A 16004-nucleotide genomic window follows, 5' to 3' on the forward strand; every position below is an offset into this window, starting at 1 on the left:
CATGATGACAGAGAAAACCTAAGTAAATCTGTAACAATTAAACCAAATTAAAAATTACAATGTTAAGCCTTTCCTCATACTCTTCCAACAACAACAAAAATAGTAGGTGCACTTGGTTTTTTTTAAATTTTATGTAGAAAAACCTTTTGTGAATAAACTCAAGATGGATAAAGGACTTAAATATAAGTCACGACGCCATAGAAGTCCTAGAGGAGAACCTAGGCAGGAAAATCTCCGATATTCCACACAGCAATATTTTCACCAATATGTCACCTAGAGCAAGGGACATAAAGGAAAGAATAAACAAATGGGACCTCATCAAAATAAAAAGCTTCTGCATGGCTAAAGAAAACATTAGCAAAATGAAATGGGAACCAAAAGCATGGAAAAATGTATTTTCCAAAATGATACCTTTGACCAGGGTTTGATCTCCAAAATATATAAAGAACTCACATGACTCCACTCCAGGAAGACAAACAACTCAGTTAAAAAATTGGCAAAGGACCTGAACAGACATTTCTCAAAGGAGGACATACAGAGGGCCCAGAGATATATGAAAAGATACTCAGCATCACTAGCCATCACAGGGATGCAAATTAAAACCACAATGAGATACCACTTCACACCGGTCAGAATGGCTGTCATAAACAACTCAACAAACAAGTGCTGGAGAGGTTGTGGAGAAAAAAGAACCCTAATATACTGTTGGTGGGAATGTAGACTGGTGCAGCCACTGTGGAAAACAGTATGGAACTTCCTCAGAAAACTAAAAAATGGAGCTGCTTTTTGGCCCAGCAATTCCACTGCTGGGATTATACCTTAAGAATCCTGAAACACGAATTCAAAAGAACCTATGCACCCCAATGTTCATAGCAGCACAATTTACAATAGCCAGGTGCTGGAAGCAACCTAAGTGCCCATCAGTAAAGGAGTGGATCAATAAACTGTGGTACATTTACACAGTAGAATACTATGTAGCAGAGAGAAAGGAGCTTCTACCCTTTGCAACAGCATGGATGGAACTGGAGAGCATCGTGCTAAGTGAAACAAGTCAGGCAGTGAAAGACAAATACAGTATGATGTCACCTATAAAAAAATGGAACCTAGTCAACAAAACAGACAAGCGAGCAAAACAGAACCAGAGACACGGAAATAAAGAACCACCTGATGGTGACCAGAGGGCATGGGGGGAGGGGGATGATGGGAGAAGGAAGGGGAAGGGCCACGTCAGGTATAAAGGTCCCATGGACACAGACAATGGGGGAGAGGATTGAATGTGGGAGGTGGTGGGGGTGGGTAGGGCGGTGGACAGTCGTGGTGCAAAAATGGGGACATCTGTCATGGAACAATAAAAAACATGCTAGTGATTACTACCGGTATTCAAATGGGGATTAATGGGCATTATCATTGGCAATGCCTGTGCTATTCCTGACAACCAACACATATTCTGCATGCGTGTATTTAGAAGAGAAACAGCAAGGTGAAACATGAATGAATCACAAATGGGAGCCCAGGGAAGAAGTTTGCCGCTTGTGCAGCGAATCCCAGAGGTACGTCATGTAACCCCTTCTCCACCTTTAACAGGGCAACAGAACAAAACCATCAGAACCGACAAGTAATGGTCAGACAGTGGTGTCAGGAGACAGACTGAATTTCCAGGCTGTATTTCCTTCCAGGTACTGCTTATTTCCCAAAAAAGGATTTGGGGAATGAGATGGTAGAGAACACCCTTCCACTAGAGCCCCATCGCAGATAAATGCCAGACCTTGGTGCTGGCTGGGCTAAGTCCCATGCGGGGCTTTTTGGGGCTTTCCAACAGGGACAGCATGTACAAAGGACAGAAAGCGAAGTCACAGAGTTCTGAAGGACCCAGAAGAAAAGCCCTGCGCTTTGCAGTCACAGACCGAGCAGGCCTGGTGGGAACTGAGTCGTAATAACAGGCACACACATCTAGGCTGTCAACAGGATTTTATTGAGCACCTATTCTGCACCCAGCAGCGCACTAGGTGCCACGGAGGATACAAGAGAAACACCATGTACAACCCCCACCCTCAAGGAGCTTGCAGAGCGAGAGACAGAAGTCAGGTGTTCGTGACCTGGGTAGCACGTCACACTCGCAGCATGCTGGCTTCGGGGGCAGCGTGGTGACCCACAGCCGCTGGGAGCAGGCCCTGAGGCAGGGCAGGGATGCGGCTGTAGGGTGGTCCAGCTGGAGCAGGGAGGTGTGCTCACCTGTGCACACTAAGGGCTGGACAGAGGCTGGTATTTGGGCTGGGCCCATGGGCAGATTCACTTTAATTCCTCTTGACCCGAAGACCTGGCAGGCTCTTCCCTTCCTCTCCACAGCCTGCCTTGCCCTCCCCAGACCCGCTACTAGGAAAACGATAGAGCCAGTGTCTGGAGGCCCTGCTGGAGCAGCTCAGCAGAGCTTCCAAAGCAGGAGAGGCTTTGCTTGACTGGGTACCTGCCCTGGTGTTTTTAGTTGGACTGAAAAGAAGATAATCTGGATTCTTTAAAAAAGAAACTCTCCTCAAAAGGACTGATTATAACTCTTGTCCAAAGCCACAGATTTTGAGACCATTCCCAAGGCCACAGACTGCTGTGCGGCGCCCCGCCTCCTCAGACGGGGCACTTCAAATACACGGTCCTCATCTCAGAAAGCACAGCCTCTCTCCGGGCTCAAAGACTTCCACTGGGTGCTTCACTCAAGAGCCAGGGAAGCCTCACTAGGTCTCCATTCAGTTTTTTCAGCCTATTCATACATGTTTCACTGAGCTGGGGCAACTCTGTTTTAAGTACCGGGGAAGGCAGCAGAGTGGATTTGCGAGAGAGGGAAGCGATGGGACTTGGGGACAGCAAAGTGGCTGGGGTGGAACAGTCCACTAATTTTTCCCAAGGACATCTGACATGGGGCGGTGCACTGGGCAAGAAAATGCTGCCTGGCCTTTACTCAACAAAGAGAATGCAGGGCTGGGGCAAAGGCAGTGGGCAGGAGGGAGGGAGGATCCCATGTGGACTTCAGGGTTGGACGTTTGCAGAGGACCCCTGGAAGGCGGGCCAAGGCAACATGGGCGGAGCAGCAGCACCACTGGGAGGGGACCAGCAGAGGACTCCCTTGATTCAGGCACCTCCTTCCCCCGTCAGTCCTGGAATTCCAAAAGCAGTGGGGGCCAGAGAGAGGCATCAGGCAGGGTGCTCAGGGTCTCAACAGGAGGCGTGTTCCAGGCCACTTGAGCCACAGGAAGGGGACCAGGCGGCGGGTGAAGGTGGTAGTAAAGGTATAGATGAGTTCTTGCGACTCTGCATTGGTGAAAGTCACGGTGCCTCCCTCATAATCCAGGGCAATGCCCACTCTCCGGGGCCGCACTGCCGGGAAGAGCTCAGCCTCAGGGTTGGTGTTGGCCCAGATGCCCGCAGAGGAGAGGCGCAGCGCCCACACCCCGTCCTCCGGCTGCAGGGAGAGCTCTCCCTTCTTCTTCATGGAGTCTCTAGCCACACCCACCATGCAGCTTTCCAGAACTTCCTCCTCCTCTTCCTCTTCCTCTTCATCCCCCAAGGAGGACTCCTCATCCTCATCCGTTTCCCAATCATCATATCCATCCCCATAGACAGCCTCCTCTTCCTCTTCCTCCTCCTCCCAGTCATCCTCCTCGTCCCTGTCCGTTCCATCCTCTGACCACCTCTCCCTCTCCACCTCCACTTCCCAGTAGACCTTGCCCCAGGTGAAGCCCTTACTGCCCAGCACCGCCGGCTCACAGTCGAACTGCTGGGGGTGCAGGTAAGTACTCTGGTACAGGCCGCTGTTGTAGGTCACACACTTCCAGTCCTCTGACAGCTGCAGGTACCCACTGGCCGACTGTGGGTCCAGGGTCACACTCACTGTGGGAACAAAAAAGGTAACAGTGTCACTAGTGCGCTGGCAGGGGCCGCCAGTCTCCACGGTGTCCACGGCAGGGCTGCCACACCGCACAATCCCAGGGGGCCATTCACATCCTGGTCCACTTGCACAGGGCCCCTCAGAGCATGCAGGGTACAACCTGATGACAGGGCCAAGAGGGAGGCACGTGACCAGGCAGATGAGAAGAAACTAAGTCACCGTGAAGGGGCTGGTGGCAGGCTCTGTGAGGCGAGAATAACCGAACACAGGGCGAGAAGGGCCAGGCTGCCACGTGGCGGCCTCTCCTGCGGCTCAAAGAGTCGGTCAGAAAATGCAAGGGGGGCTTGAGGTTAGCCACTGAAAAACTCTCCCTGTGGCACAGGAGAAGGGACTCCTGGGGGCGCCGGAGAATAATCTCTGCGGGGAGAGTATTCTTTATTTGAGGTAAATCCAGAAACAACCTTTTGGATACTCACCCGTTCTATATTCCAAGTCTCTCAGCAGCTTCCCTGGGGAGAAAAAAAGGAAAGCAATGACCCTTGAGCCCAGCAAATGGACAGGCCAATTTCTCACATAAACAGAGGCTCTCAGAGGACAGAGGTAAGAGAATGGGACAGTAAGGAGACAAGGACCCTTCCTCAGAGTGCCAGTCCTACTCCTGGTCCCCGCCCCAAGATTTCCCCCACACTTACCCTGGAACTCTCTCAGGCCTCGCTGCAGACACAGGAGTTTCTCTGAGAACTCTCCTGTCCTTTTCTTAACCACTCGAGCAATGGGTTTCCCGAGCCAGAACTTCTTCCGTGGATACCTGAGAAGATGGCAGACATAACCTTAGCTCCTCTTGCATTTCTCCCAATCCTCATAACAAATACGAAGGGGAGAGGGAAAAGCATGATTGCCCCCCACCAGACAGAGAAATGGGTCCAAAGACACTAAGTGAACCGCAACCATCAGCAGGCTCAACCTCCAGCGCAGTTTAGTTTCCTGAGCCACCTTCCTGCCCTCGCCACCTGTCCCACCCCAGGCAAGGAGAGCAGGCCAAGGACTCGGAACCCCACAGGGAACTTGCTTCAGTGGACAGCAGGTCTCCAGTTCCAGACCGAGCTCTTGTTTCCCAGGAGGAACCATGGTCTGAGCGCACCTTTAGCGCCCTTTCTCCCCAGTAATTAAAGTGGGCCACGGTCAAGGAAAATGGAAGGGACACGGACACGGGAGAACGAGTGTGGCCCAGGCCAGAGAGGAGGCTCTTTTACCTGTTCAAGAAGTCCCTGGTGTCCTGGAAGGGAAGAAAGCACAAGGATCAATGTGAATCAGGCTCCATTCACCTGCAGCAACACCGTGTCAGAGTCGGGGACACGGTCCCTTCCTTCTGCAGCTGATGTTCTAGTGACAGCATTGGATAAAACAGTAACAACAACAAAATATGACAGAGCGACTGGGTGGGGGATACAGGGCAGAGACGACAGGACCAGCTTCCCCAAGGGGGCGACATTTGTGCTTAGAGTTGACAGAGGAAAGTGCCAGCCCAGTGAAGAATGAGAAGGTGGAAGAGCTTCGCAGAGGAGGCAGGGCCAGGTCATGCAGTGCTGAACAGGCACAGCACGGACTTCGGACTTCATTCAATATGCAGCAGCAAAGCACCACAGGGAGGCTTCCATGTGGCTCTGACTTCCAGCGCTCACTCTCCTCTTCTTCCTTTTAATAACAGAACTCAGCAAAAAACTCTATTTCCCAGACTCACTTGTAACCAGGTCTGGCCATGAGACTAAGCTCCAGCCAATGGGATAAAAGGAAGCAATGACTACAATTTGGGGGCCATGTCCTTTAAAAAAGAGAAAATTGCTTCCTACTTCATCTTTTTCCTCAGCTGAATTTTTTAAAGTTTTTTTTTTTTTCTTAAAGATTTCATTTACTTCTTTTTAGACAGAGAGGAAAGGAGGGAGAAAGAGAGGGAGAGAAACATCAATGTGTGGTTGCCTCTCACACACCGCCCGCTGGGCACCTGGTCTGTAACCCAGGCGTGTGTCCTGACTGGGAATTGAACCAGTGACCCCCTGGTTTGCAGGCCAGCGCTCAATCCACTGAGTCACACCAGCCAGGGGTCCTTGGCTAAATTTTAGGTATGGTGGTGGTGAGCCCAACTTTGACTACACAGCTGAGGACAACATCCCTTGAAGTTGGTGCAACCAGACAGAAGTAACCTGGCTCTCTGCTGACCTCCCAGACAGCTGCCCTGGCAGCTCCAGACTGCCCAGCTCTGAACCATTACTGAAAGAGAAGTAATCTTGTTTAATTTGGGTCATCGTACTTGAGCAGCTGGCCCAAACGCTGAGTGATCAGTCACTGGGCTGTTGTGAGAGCATCGGCTGAGGGGGGCCATGTGAACATGGGGGCCAGTCTGCAGGCTGTTGCTGTGGACCAGGTGAGAGATGAGAACCTGGAGCTGCAGCAGCAGTAGAGACAGAGAACCAGCCTCGCGTGATCACACCTGACTGGACACAGCCCTGAAGGATAAGCAAGGGCGAGCCACGGCTTGAGTGCAAGGGAAAACGGTGCCGCCATGCATGTGATGGGGACACAGCGGAATGGGGAGGGGCTCTTGTGAGATGCTGGTATTTCCCTCTTGTGAGCCTACAGGCTCCATAACACTCCTTATCAAGCTCTGCTTTCCTTTCACTCATTCACAAATATTAATCGCTCCCTACACACCAGGCACTGCTCCAGAAGCCAAGAATACAGCAGTTAAAAAAAAAGATAATTAATTGGGTTGGCCAAAAAGTTCATTTTTTTTCTGTAAGATGGCTCTAATAGTGCTTAGATGTCTTAACTTCGTTTGAAGCTATTTTGTTAGATTGTATCGTGACAGCTATCATTAAGAGTGTGCATTAAAAAAAATCACGATTGGTGAATTTTTGTGTAGCCATCTTAATATTAAAGATGAAAGAAAATACACATTTTCACCATATCATGCTTTATTATTTCAAGAAAGGCAAAAACACAACTAAAATGCAAATAAAAAAGATTTGTGCAGTCTGGCTGGTGTGGCTCAGGTGACTGAGTGCCGGCCTGCGAACTAAGGGGGTCATGTAAGAGGCAACCACACATTGATGTTTCTCTCCCTCTTTCTCCCCCCCTTCCTGTCTCTAAAAATAAATGAAAATCTTAAAACATAAAGATGTGTGCAGTGTTGAGAGAAGGTGCTATGACTGATCGAACGTGTCAAAAGTGGTCTGCAATGTTTCGTGCTGGAGATGTCTCACTGGACGATGCTCTGTGGTCAGGTAGCCCAGCCGAAGCTGATAGAGATCAAACCAAGACACTAACCAAGAACAATCCTCATTATACCACGTGGGAGATAGCGGACATGCTCGAAATATCCAAATCAATAGTTATTGATGATAATGAAAAATGTGTCTTTTACTTTTCAAAAAGAAAAGTTAACAGACTTTTTGGCCAACCCAATACAAATCTCTACCCTTGTTAGAGCTGACCTTGTAGTAGGGGAAGCAGCGAACAGTCAACATAAGAAATATATTATAGAAATACCTGAAGGTTACAGGAAGAAGAAAGAGAAGAGTTAAGGTGCACAGGGTAGGGGTGAGATAGGGGAACAAATGGAATCGCCAAGTTTGGCTGCTGATGACTGTTTCAGAAACAAGTCTCAGGAACAGGTGGGCTTTGCTACAGAGCTGCATCCTGCCCCTACTAGGAAGCAACTTCCCAGAGGTGTCTGAGTTTCTGGCAAATTCTTCTGATCTGTCCCTCAAAACAAGTTAAGTCCAAGCCGGCCTGAGGACTAGGGGACAAGGGTAAGTCAGTGTCTGCCAAGCAGCCTGCAGAGATACATGGTATAAAAGAGCAGATAAATGGGCAGTGAGAGCTGTCTAAGGAAAAAAGGGGTTGAGTGACCCGGAGAGAGTGGGACCCAGAGACCAGTGCCAGAACCCTTCCTCCAAAGGACACAGAACGGGGAGCCTGGGGAATCCAAGGCAACCTGCAGCCACACACAGGCCTCCACCCAGGCTCCGGGGCTGTCGTGTAACAGGAAGCAAACATGGCACTCTTGGCTCGGCACACACCTGGGCACTAACAGGGAGCACTCACGAGGGGCCCTTCCCAGGCAAGGAGGCGACCAACAGCCGGAAAGGCAGAGGCGAACGCAGCCGGCCGGCCTCGCAAGGTCTCTCTGGGGCTGAACTGGAGAGGGTGTCAGTGTCTCTCTGGCCACGCCTATCTGCCTGCCCCCTTTAACATCTTCACAAATTCCCATCCAGAGACCTTCCTTTCCTTTCCCTTCCCCTTTGTCAAAAAGTCTAGTTTACATCATTCTTATTGTCCATTGACATTCAAATAATCTCTGGGAAAATATTAATGACAATTAAGGAGTTAGCTGCCCAGTTCCCTTGCAGCAAAATCAAAACAGAAAAACCCACCAGTACAAGGTTTCACGTATTAGTTTTAAGCAGACGCCCAACTCTCTCTCTCCTCTGCCACCCACCCCAGGGAGGTCTTCAATCTGAGTGGTCTCGCAGGCACTGAAGGCTGGGCCTCTGCTGGCCCACACAGCTCCTTCGAGTGGAGAGGTGGTTAAGAGGCTCCCCTCGGGGCACACGCAACTGTACGTCACATCCCTCCACTCCGCACACAAGGGCACATCCGCCAGTGGTGGCCGGAGGAAAGGACGGACACCTGTCCCTGAACAGGGAGGAGAGGAGGTGGGGAAGGGGAGGTGCAGCAAGTGACCCAGTCAGTCTGAGAGAGAGATTTGAAGGAACAGAATGATACAGCTGCAGGAAAGACGGAGCCAGAAAAACACACCAGATAAAATGAGAAAAAAGAAGAGTACTGAGGCCTGGGAGTGAGGACACAGGGCTGGAGCTTTGACTGACTCCTGACCTGCCCCATGGCCTAGGGCAGACCCCTTCCACTCTCTGGCCCTCGGTGACCTCATCAGTGTGGGACTGCACTACAAGCGTTTAAAAACCCCTGCTACTCCGAGTCTGAATGCACAATGACGGAGAGGCAGGAGGAAGTCACCTGTGAGGTCTAGACTGGCACACAACCCTGGAGAACGTGCTCTGCCAACTCTCTGCCAGCTACTGACTTGCTGTGCCACTGGCTAGCGGAGCATTTATGCTGCTGACAGGCCCAGGCACCCGGACCATACAAGTGGAGGACAGCAGGAAGACTGAGCAGGCTCCTCCACAGGCTGCTGAGCCCTGTGCAGCACGGTGAGACTCTCCCAGGAGGCTCCGGGAGGATGGACTCTGGGGTCATTTCACTTTGGAGACCTGTTCTCCAGTCCAAGCCCTTTCTCAGCACCAAACCTATCTCCATCAGGAAGCATTCCAGAGGCAACTCACCTGCTTCCCCCTTTCCCTGAGGGTAATACCAGAGGCCCAGAGACAACCTCGCCGTTCTGACTGACCCTATGGGTCCCCAAGAAGAGCTGCCAGTCAGCCCTCCCTTAGCCACTCCCAACCTCTACAGCTGCATCTCCAGAACCATCAAGAGCTTCCACTGGACAGGTCTCTGCCAGTGATTTGTTAGAAGACAGGCTCAGGATGGTAGTGATGATGACAGAAGATAGTAATGAAGATCGCAATCACCTTCCCTTCCGTTTTCGTATTTTTGAACTTGCAGAAAATTTCCTTTTTGAAAGTGACACCATGTCAGTCATCTCATTTTATGCTCAAGAAACCAACAGAATATCAGTGGGAGGAGCAGAATTATCAGCCCCATGTTTCAGATGAGAAACAGAGGCCCCCAAGGGAAGTGACTCTCTCGAGGTCCTGCAGGTGAGGGGCAGGGAGGGGACCCCGGCCCAGGAAGGTCTCTCACCTTCATGAGCTCTGCCGCTGGCTGCTGCACCTTGCCCTCCAGCTCAGAGATGAGCCCTGCCAGCCGAGCAAGCTCCGAGACACCCCTGCTGTTGTGCTTCTCCCGGCCCTCTGTGAGTTCCTGTTCCAGCCTCGCCAGCTGGCCTAGCAGATGCTTCTCCCGCTCCAACAGGAACTGGTGGCCCTGCTCAAACTCAGCCATGATGTGCTGCTTCTGCTCCTGGAGCTGCTTCTGCAGGTGGGAAGTGGGAAACAGCTGATGCCTCTGCCTTGTGGTGGGAAATCCCTCCAGGACCCGGTGTTAGTGGTGCACGAGGCTGGCTCTTCTATGGTTACCCCCACTCACATATTCTATAGTGTTCAGGCTGGGAGGAGGGATGCTTTCAAGCATTCCTGGGCCAACCTGCCCTCCTTGAAGAAGACACAGCCCGTGAGTCAGCTCAGCTCAACCAGCCACTGCAAGACTGTGACCTTAACTCCACTGACTGGTCAGCACATTATCTGTTCTAGGTAAACCACTATGTTCCAGGACTCTTTGAGGAACTGTGAGCTAACACACTTTTCCCTCCTGAACACCAATCTCTTTATGTCACCCCTTGTAGAAAGCTCACTTTCATCTCTTCAGCACCCCACTACCTACGAAATATCTGTGTGCCCCATCCCTGCCACGTAGGGCTGTTTCTTGCTCCATTAGTGAGATTGTGCAAGGTTTGTGCTCAGGGACCATGACCTTTCCTGCCTCTTTAATTTCACTGCCAAGTCCAGGCTGGGATCTGGTCAGTGTCCTCGGTGTCCAGGTTGACTGAGGTTGGGCTGCATCCACACACTGAGGAACTAGAGGCACTGCTTGAACTTGAGCTCTCTCCTGCTTCACTTTCTCCCTCTCCCAGAGCCCAATAGCTCAGGGCCAGGCCTGGTCCCAACATCCCTGGAATGCCCAGTTCCCAAAGAGAACTGAAATCTGCTTTTCAATTTTCCATCCTGACACTATCTTTATAGAAGTACAGAAGGTGCTGTCTGTTCCCAAAGATGGGCAGCCGTGGGCCCATAGCCCAGGCAGCATCCTCCTTCAGCCATCCCCTCAGTTCTTACCCTGGAGCCAGTGTCCTCCCGCTAAGCCCTCTGGCTCCCACTCTCATAGGAATCAAGTCTTTCTCCTCTTTGAAAGTAAGAACGGAACCAGGCCTTCCTTAGTCCCCCTCACCCTGACTCTCCCTCACAGAGCTGGCCCTGCAGCTGAGGTGCGTTACAGAGAAGGAGGGACCTTAGCTGACATCTAGGCAACCCACTCATTTGTCAGACCAGGACACAGGCCAAAGCCACAGAGCTCAGGCTGACTGGGCTGAGCCACACACAGGCCTCCCACTGCGTCTCTGCAAGCCCAGGACGCCCTGCTGCACCAGCCCGTTGCCTCCAGGCTCCCCCTCAACAGCCTCACTTACCAGCACAGCCAGGAAGTCAGCTTCCCCCTTCGCCTGACAGCCCTGAATTCTGTCTCTGTCTCTCCTCAGTGTGCTCAGGTGGTTCAGGATTTGTTCCTATAGAAAGACAAGCACGGGGACAGGTGCACGCTCTGAGCTGGGGCAACAGAGTGGACTCAGGCTGAGTCCTTGGCCAGCTAGAAGCCTTCAGCTGGGCCCCGGCCACGCCTGGCCTGGCCTCCAGGTGGGTGCAGAGCGCAGCCTCCTGGGGTTGAAGAGGGCTTACCCTGTGGGGCTGGGCAGCCTTCTCCAGCAGGACAGCTTTGTGGGGCCGATGCTCCCGGGACTCCCTGCACAGCACACACAGCAGCTGCCCATCATCCTCACAGAAATAGTGCAGCTTCTCCTGGTGCCGCTCACACAGCTTCACGTCCTGCTGCTCCTGGGTTGCACCCCCCGGCTGCCTGCCTTTGTCCACCTTCAGCCGCTCGATGTTCTCCACCAGGCTGGCCAGCTGCCACACGGGGCGGATGTTCTCCTTCTTAAAAGGCTTCTTGCAGAGGGGGCAGACAGGCCGCCCCCCCGAGATAGGGCAGATGTCGGTGGTGCAGCTGCGGCAGAAGACATGGCCACAGTCGATGGTCACAGGGTCCCGCAGGTAATCAAGGCAGATGGAGCAGGTCACCTCCTCCTCCAGACTCCGCAGTGGTGCCGACGTGGCCATGGTGTCCTTGGCTCAGATGGGTCTCTGTTCACTGGCAGTCACGTCTGCTTTTTAGAGACCAGACATGGAGTCAAGAACCGCCACAGCAGAGGGCAGAGGTGGCAACCTCACACAGGGCGCCCTGCCCCAGCAATCAGCAAACACTGACCAGCTCTCACAAGGCTTACGTCATAGCAGAGTAAAAGCGCCTTACTGACCACACAGTCCAACCCCCTCATTTTACAGATGAGGAAACTGGGGCCTGGAGTGCATGGCTCGGAAGAGTGGCAGGGAGGGCTGTCCTGAGCCCAGGCTGTGGGGGTGGGACAGCAGTCCTGCCTCAAGGCCTTTTCCTTCCTCCAACTGGTGTACCAATTATGATAATAAACACACACATGTACAATGTCCACCACAGAGCAAAGCTCTCAGCTGTGCAGGGCACAGGCTGCACAGCTGTTCACGTCCCCAGACAGTGAGAGACTCCTTCTGTTTAATCCTCCAGGTTTCAAAGACTAAGAGTATTAAGCTGTGCGGGAAGCTATCCTACCGTTGAACTTTTCTGTCACATGAACCAATAAATGTCCTCTTTGCACAGCCAGCTTGGTTAATCTGTCATCTGAAAAGAAAAAGAAAAAAGAATCCTGACACAGTGGAGAAAGTTACTGAAGGTTACTAAGCTGGAATATATAAAGAACTTGTGCAGAAAAATGAGCCTATTCACCTACACGACGCTCTTGTAAAAAGGCAGGTACCAACTGGCAGCTCTCTTTGGCCCTCAGCTGAAGACTACCACCTGCCAAGCCTTGACAGGTCCCCAAATGCTCTCGGCCACCATGCGCCCTCCCCACAGCTCACAGACATTCTGCGTGAGGAAGCACAGGCAGAATCTTTTCCCGCCCCAGCCACCATTCTAACCAGACCCTAAAGCGAAGAGTTCTGGGTTAGGACTGAAATCTGGACTTTCGCCTGGCCTCCGCCTGGCCTCCATGACTCTGCTATTCAGCCTGGGGCTAGGTTTCTTGACCTTTCTGGTCACAGTATCACCACGAAGACATGGGAGTGGGAGGGAATACCCAGGTCATTCAAAGGTGTGAAATAATAGAAAAATATGTATTGGTCTCTGCCTCTATTCCTGACACAGAGCTCCTGAAACCCTCATCATTTCCTAGGAGGCAAGAGCACGAAGAGCAGATTTTGTTCTATTGAGGCAACTCTGGGCGGATTCCTGGGTGGGGCCTGATCACCCAAAAGACCAAACTAGCCCTGGTCAGTGTGGCTCAGTTGGAGTGTCCTCCATAAACCAAAAGGTCACAGGTTCAATTCCTGTTTCTCTCTCATTGATGTTTCTCTCCTTCTCCCCCTCTCTCTAAACAGTAACAGGAAAACATGCCCTCAGGTGAAGATTATAAGAAAAAAAAAAGATCAAGCTACAATTAGAAGCTTGGAATTTTCAGCCCCATCTCCTTATTTCAACAGAGGAGAAAGGGGCTGTAAGTTATAATGGATCACGCCTGCTTAAGTTCCCCACTGTGCAGGGCTCAGGGAGCTTTCAGGTGGGTGAACGCGTCCACAGAGGGAATGTGATGCACTCCAACTCCACGGGGACCCTCCCGGACCTTGCCCTACATAACCCTTCATCTGGCTGTTCGTCCGAATCCTTGCCGTTTCTGTAAGTGAACTGGGGAATGTGAGTAAGTGCTGGACTGAGGTTTTCTATCACAACAGGACAACCTGAAATAAAGGTCTGACAAGTGCACGAGCACATTTAATGTGCAACACAGAGTCAGCGCTGTTGTTACGTGCAACCAGAGCACACGAAACAGCCAGAATCTTCGGGTCAGGTATGCTGTGTTACTGGGCTCAGGTTTGACAATTTGGCTATCAGGAAAAAAAAAGCCAGTTTACCAAACTTAGTTTTTTCAAGATCATAAACGGAGTCAGTGAACTCAGCCCAGGTGAGGTGGTGGAACTAGTGTAACCACTCATCCCAAGAAGGAAAGGAGGATCTAAGCTGGGCCGCACACTCATTTTCCCCGAGGGCGGGGTGGGGGGCATAACAGCCTCGCAGTTGCCTTCAAAGGGCCAAACGTAACTTCAACTCCTTCACAGGTAAGGACTAGGTACATTTATACAGTCCTAAAATTATTTCAGCCCTTTGAAGGCAACCTCAAGGCTGATGTGGACCCTGGTGAAATGAGTTTGACACCCCTGATCGAAGCCATCAGCCACGGAGTTGCCATTTTTCATCAAATTTGACATCCATGTCATTACATTAGGTATCTCTGAAATCAGTGTGATCAATGGCATGTCATCGTTTGGCAAGATATGAAATAATTCATGGCATCTTAGATTTGGCGAAGTGTGCTGCCAGGGTTGGGGAGCACACAGGTCTAACTGCATTACTCCAGTGCTCCAAAACTCCCGCATGGGCTCAAAGCAGCACACAGGCTCCTCATCATCCGGCCCCCAGCCCTGCCTCACCCGCTTGCTACACACAGTGAACCAGGAACACAGCCCCTTCCTCACAGCCCCCATCCCCGCCTTGCCCTTGTACATGTTCTTTTTTCAGTCCCAGCTCATACTGAACACCTGAATCACATATGCCCCCTCATCTCTGAGGTCCTTCCTTGAATAAGTTAATAAGGCAGAAGATACAAATTTCCAATGCAAAAGAATTTCAAATAATAGTATAACCATACTTGCTCTTAAGGCAGGGAAACAGTTCCCACGCCTTAGCTGTGGGCTATTGGACTATTGGGCATAGTTAGACTATTTTCCAAAGGGTATAACGTGGGGGTGGCGGAGGGTGGAGAGAATGGAGTAACTTCACGGAGAAACCTGGCAATCAGTATCTCAGCCGAGTGGTCAAGATCACTGTCAAGTCATAAATTATGCCGACAGTATGAGCCCCTGATAAAATGGGACGAAAATGACCAACTACCTATTAGCTCTGGGATGCCAACAACCCATAAGCCCAGTCTTAGGAAGAAAACAGACAAATTCCGGTAGAGGAGCATCGTACAATACACACGACCAGTGTTCCTGGACTCTGTCAAGGTCATCAAAAACAAGGCAAGTCTGTGGCCCTGCCACAGCCAAGAGGAGCATAAGGAGATGTGGGAATTAAGTGGGATGTGGTGTCCTAGATGGGATTCTGGAACAGGAAAAGTACTTAGGTAAAAACTAAGGGCACTTGAATGTTATGGACTTTGGTCAGTAATAATGTGCCAATACCGGTTCAGTAACTGTAACAAATGCGTCCTACTACAACGTAAAGTGTTAATAAAGGGTTCGGTATATTGGGACTCTACTCGCCTCCCAACTGTTGTATAAATCTACAACTGTTCTAAAAAATAAAGTCTACTTTTTAAAAAACTGATTGCACTTGGGGAAATACATTCCAGGGATTAGGACTTTGGCTAACAGTCAAACAGGAGGCTCGGGCAGGGCCCCGACACTGGTCTTTGCTGCGCGCACGAAGGACTGACTGTCCTCCAGTCATCTGAAGAAACACCAACCGCTGTGCTATCAGAACTGACATGGACTGAGAATTTCGAAGTGTGTGCCGCCCATCTGCGCCAAAATTGGGAAGAAAAACGTTAGGAAAAATACTAACGTGCTAACAGGCTGAAAGAGGGAGGAGATACACAGCTCCAAGTACACACGACTAAACAAACCAGTTTATTCAGACCCAAAGGTGGGGGGGGGGGGCAAAGGAAATGGAAGAAAACACGGCTTTGGTCGCGGTGAGGGACCGACGGTCTGCTTGGCTCAAGGAACCAGAGCGCCATCGGGCCGCTTCTCTCCGGCTCTGGCTACGCGGAGCCCGAGACGGGCACCGACAGCAAGGGAGCCCCACGCCGACGGAGCCCTGGAGCGGAGGCGGGTGAGGCCGGGAGGGCGCGGCGGCCCTCTCCCTCTCCCGAGCCCCCCCCCCCCCCGCCCCGCCCCGGCCCCCAAGAACGACTGCATTGCTTTGCCGCCTTTCTCAGCCCACACCCCCACTCACCGGTGCCGAGCTCCGTGCTGCGGGAGCAACGCCGGCCTTGCTGGTCTCCTAGGCGCGCAGAGTGGGCGGCGAGGGCGCCCTCCCGGTAACCTTCCAGTTCCCCCGAGCCTTCCACCGAGATTTCTGCGGGACCAGCGCCCGGATTGGCCCCAGG

At 51.6% G+C, this 16004-nt stretch overlaps 1 protein-coding gene across 4 annotated transcripts; it reads right to left on the minus strand.

The window, feature by feature from the left end:
* Positions 1–1951: 1951 nt before the first annotated feature.
* TRIM26 (tripartite motif containing 26) lies at positions 1952–15991 on the minus strand. 4 transcript variants are annotated; one of them, XM_024557793.3, is made up of 9 exons: positions 15851–15991; positions 12389–12457; positions 11425–11906; positions 11160–11255; positions 9719–9949; positions 5131–5153; positions 4570–4685; positions 4354–4386; positions 1952–3879 (listed from the first exon to the last, which is right to left on the minus strand). In XM_024557793.3, the coding sequence occupies exons 3-9, from the start codon at positions 11860–11862 to the stop codon at positions 3197–3199; spliced, it is 1620 nt and encodes a 539-aa protein (XP_024413561.2). In that variant the 5' UTR covers positions 11863–11906; positions 12389–12457; positions 15851–15991; the 3' UTR covers positions 1952–3196. The 4 variants fall into 4 exon arrangements, with proteins under 4 accessions (XP_024413561.2, XP_045049265.2, XP_024413562.2 ...); XM_045193330.2 differs by having other exon boundaries at positions 11425–11909; XM_024557794.3 differs by lacking the exon at positions 12389–12457.
* Between the last annotated feature and the right edge of the window lie 13 nt (positions 15992–16004).

The sequence above is a fragment of the Desmodus rotundus genome, chromosome 11 (assembly GCF_022682495.2).
Source record: "Desmodus rotundus isolate HL8 chromosome 11, HLdesRot8A.1, whole genome shotgun sequence".
Lineage (NCBI taxonomy): Eukaryota > Metazoa > Chordata > Mammalia > Chiroptera > Phyllostomidae > Desmodus > Desmodus rotundus.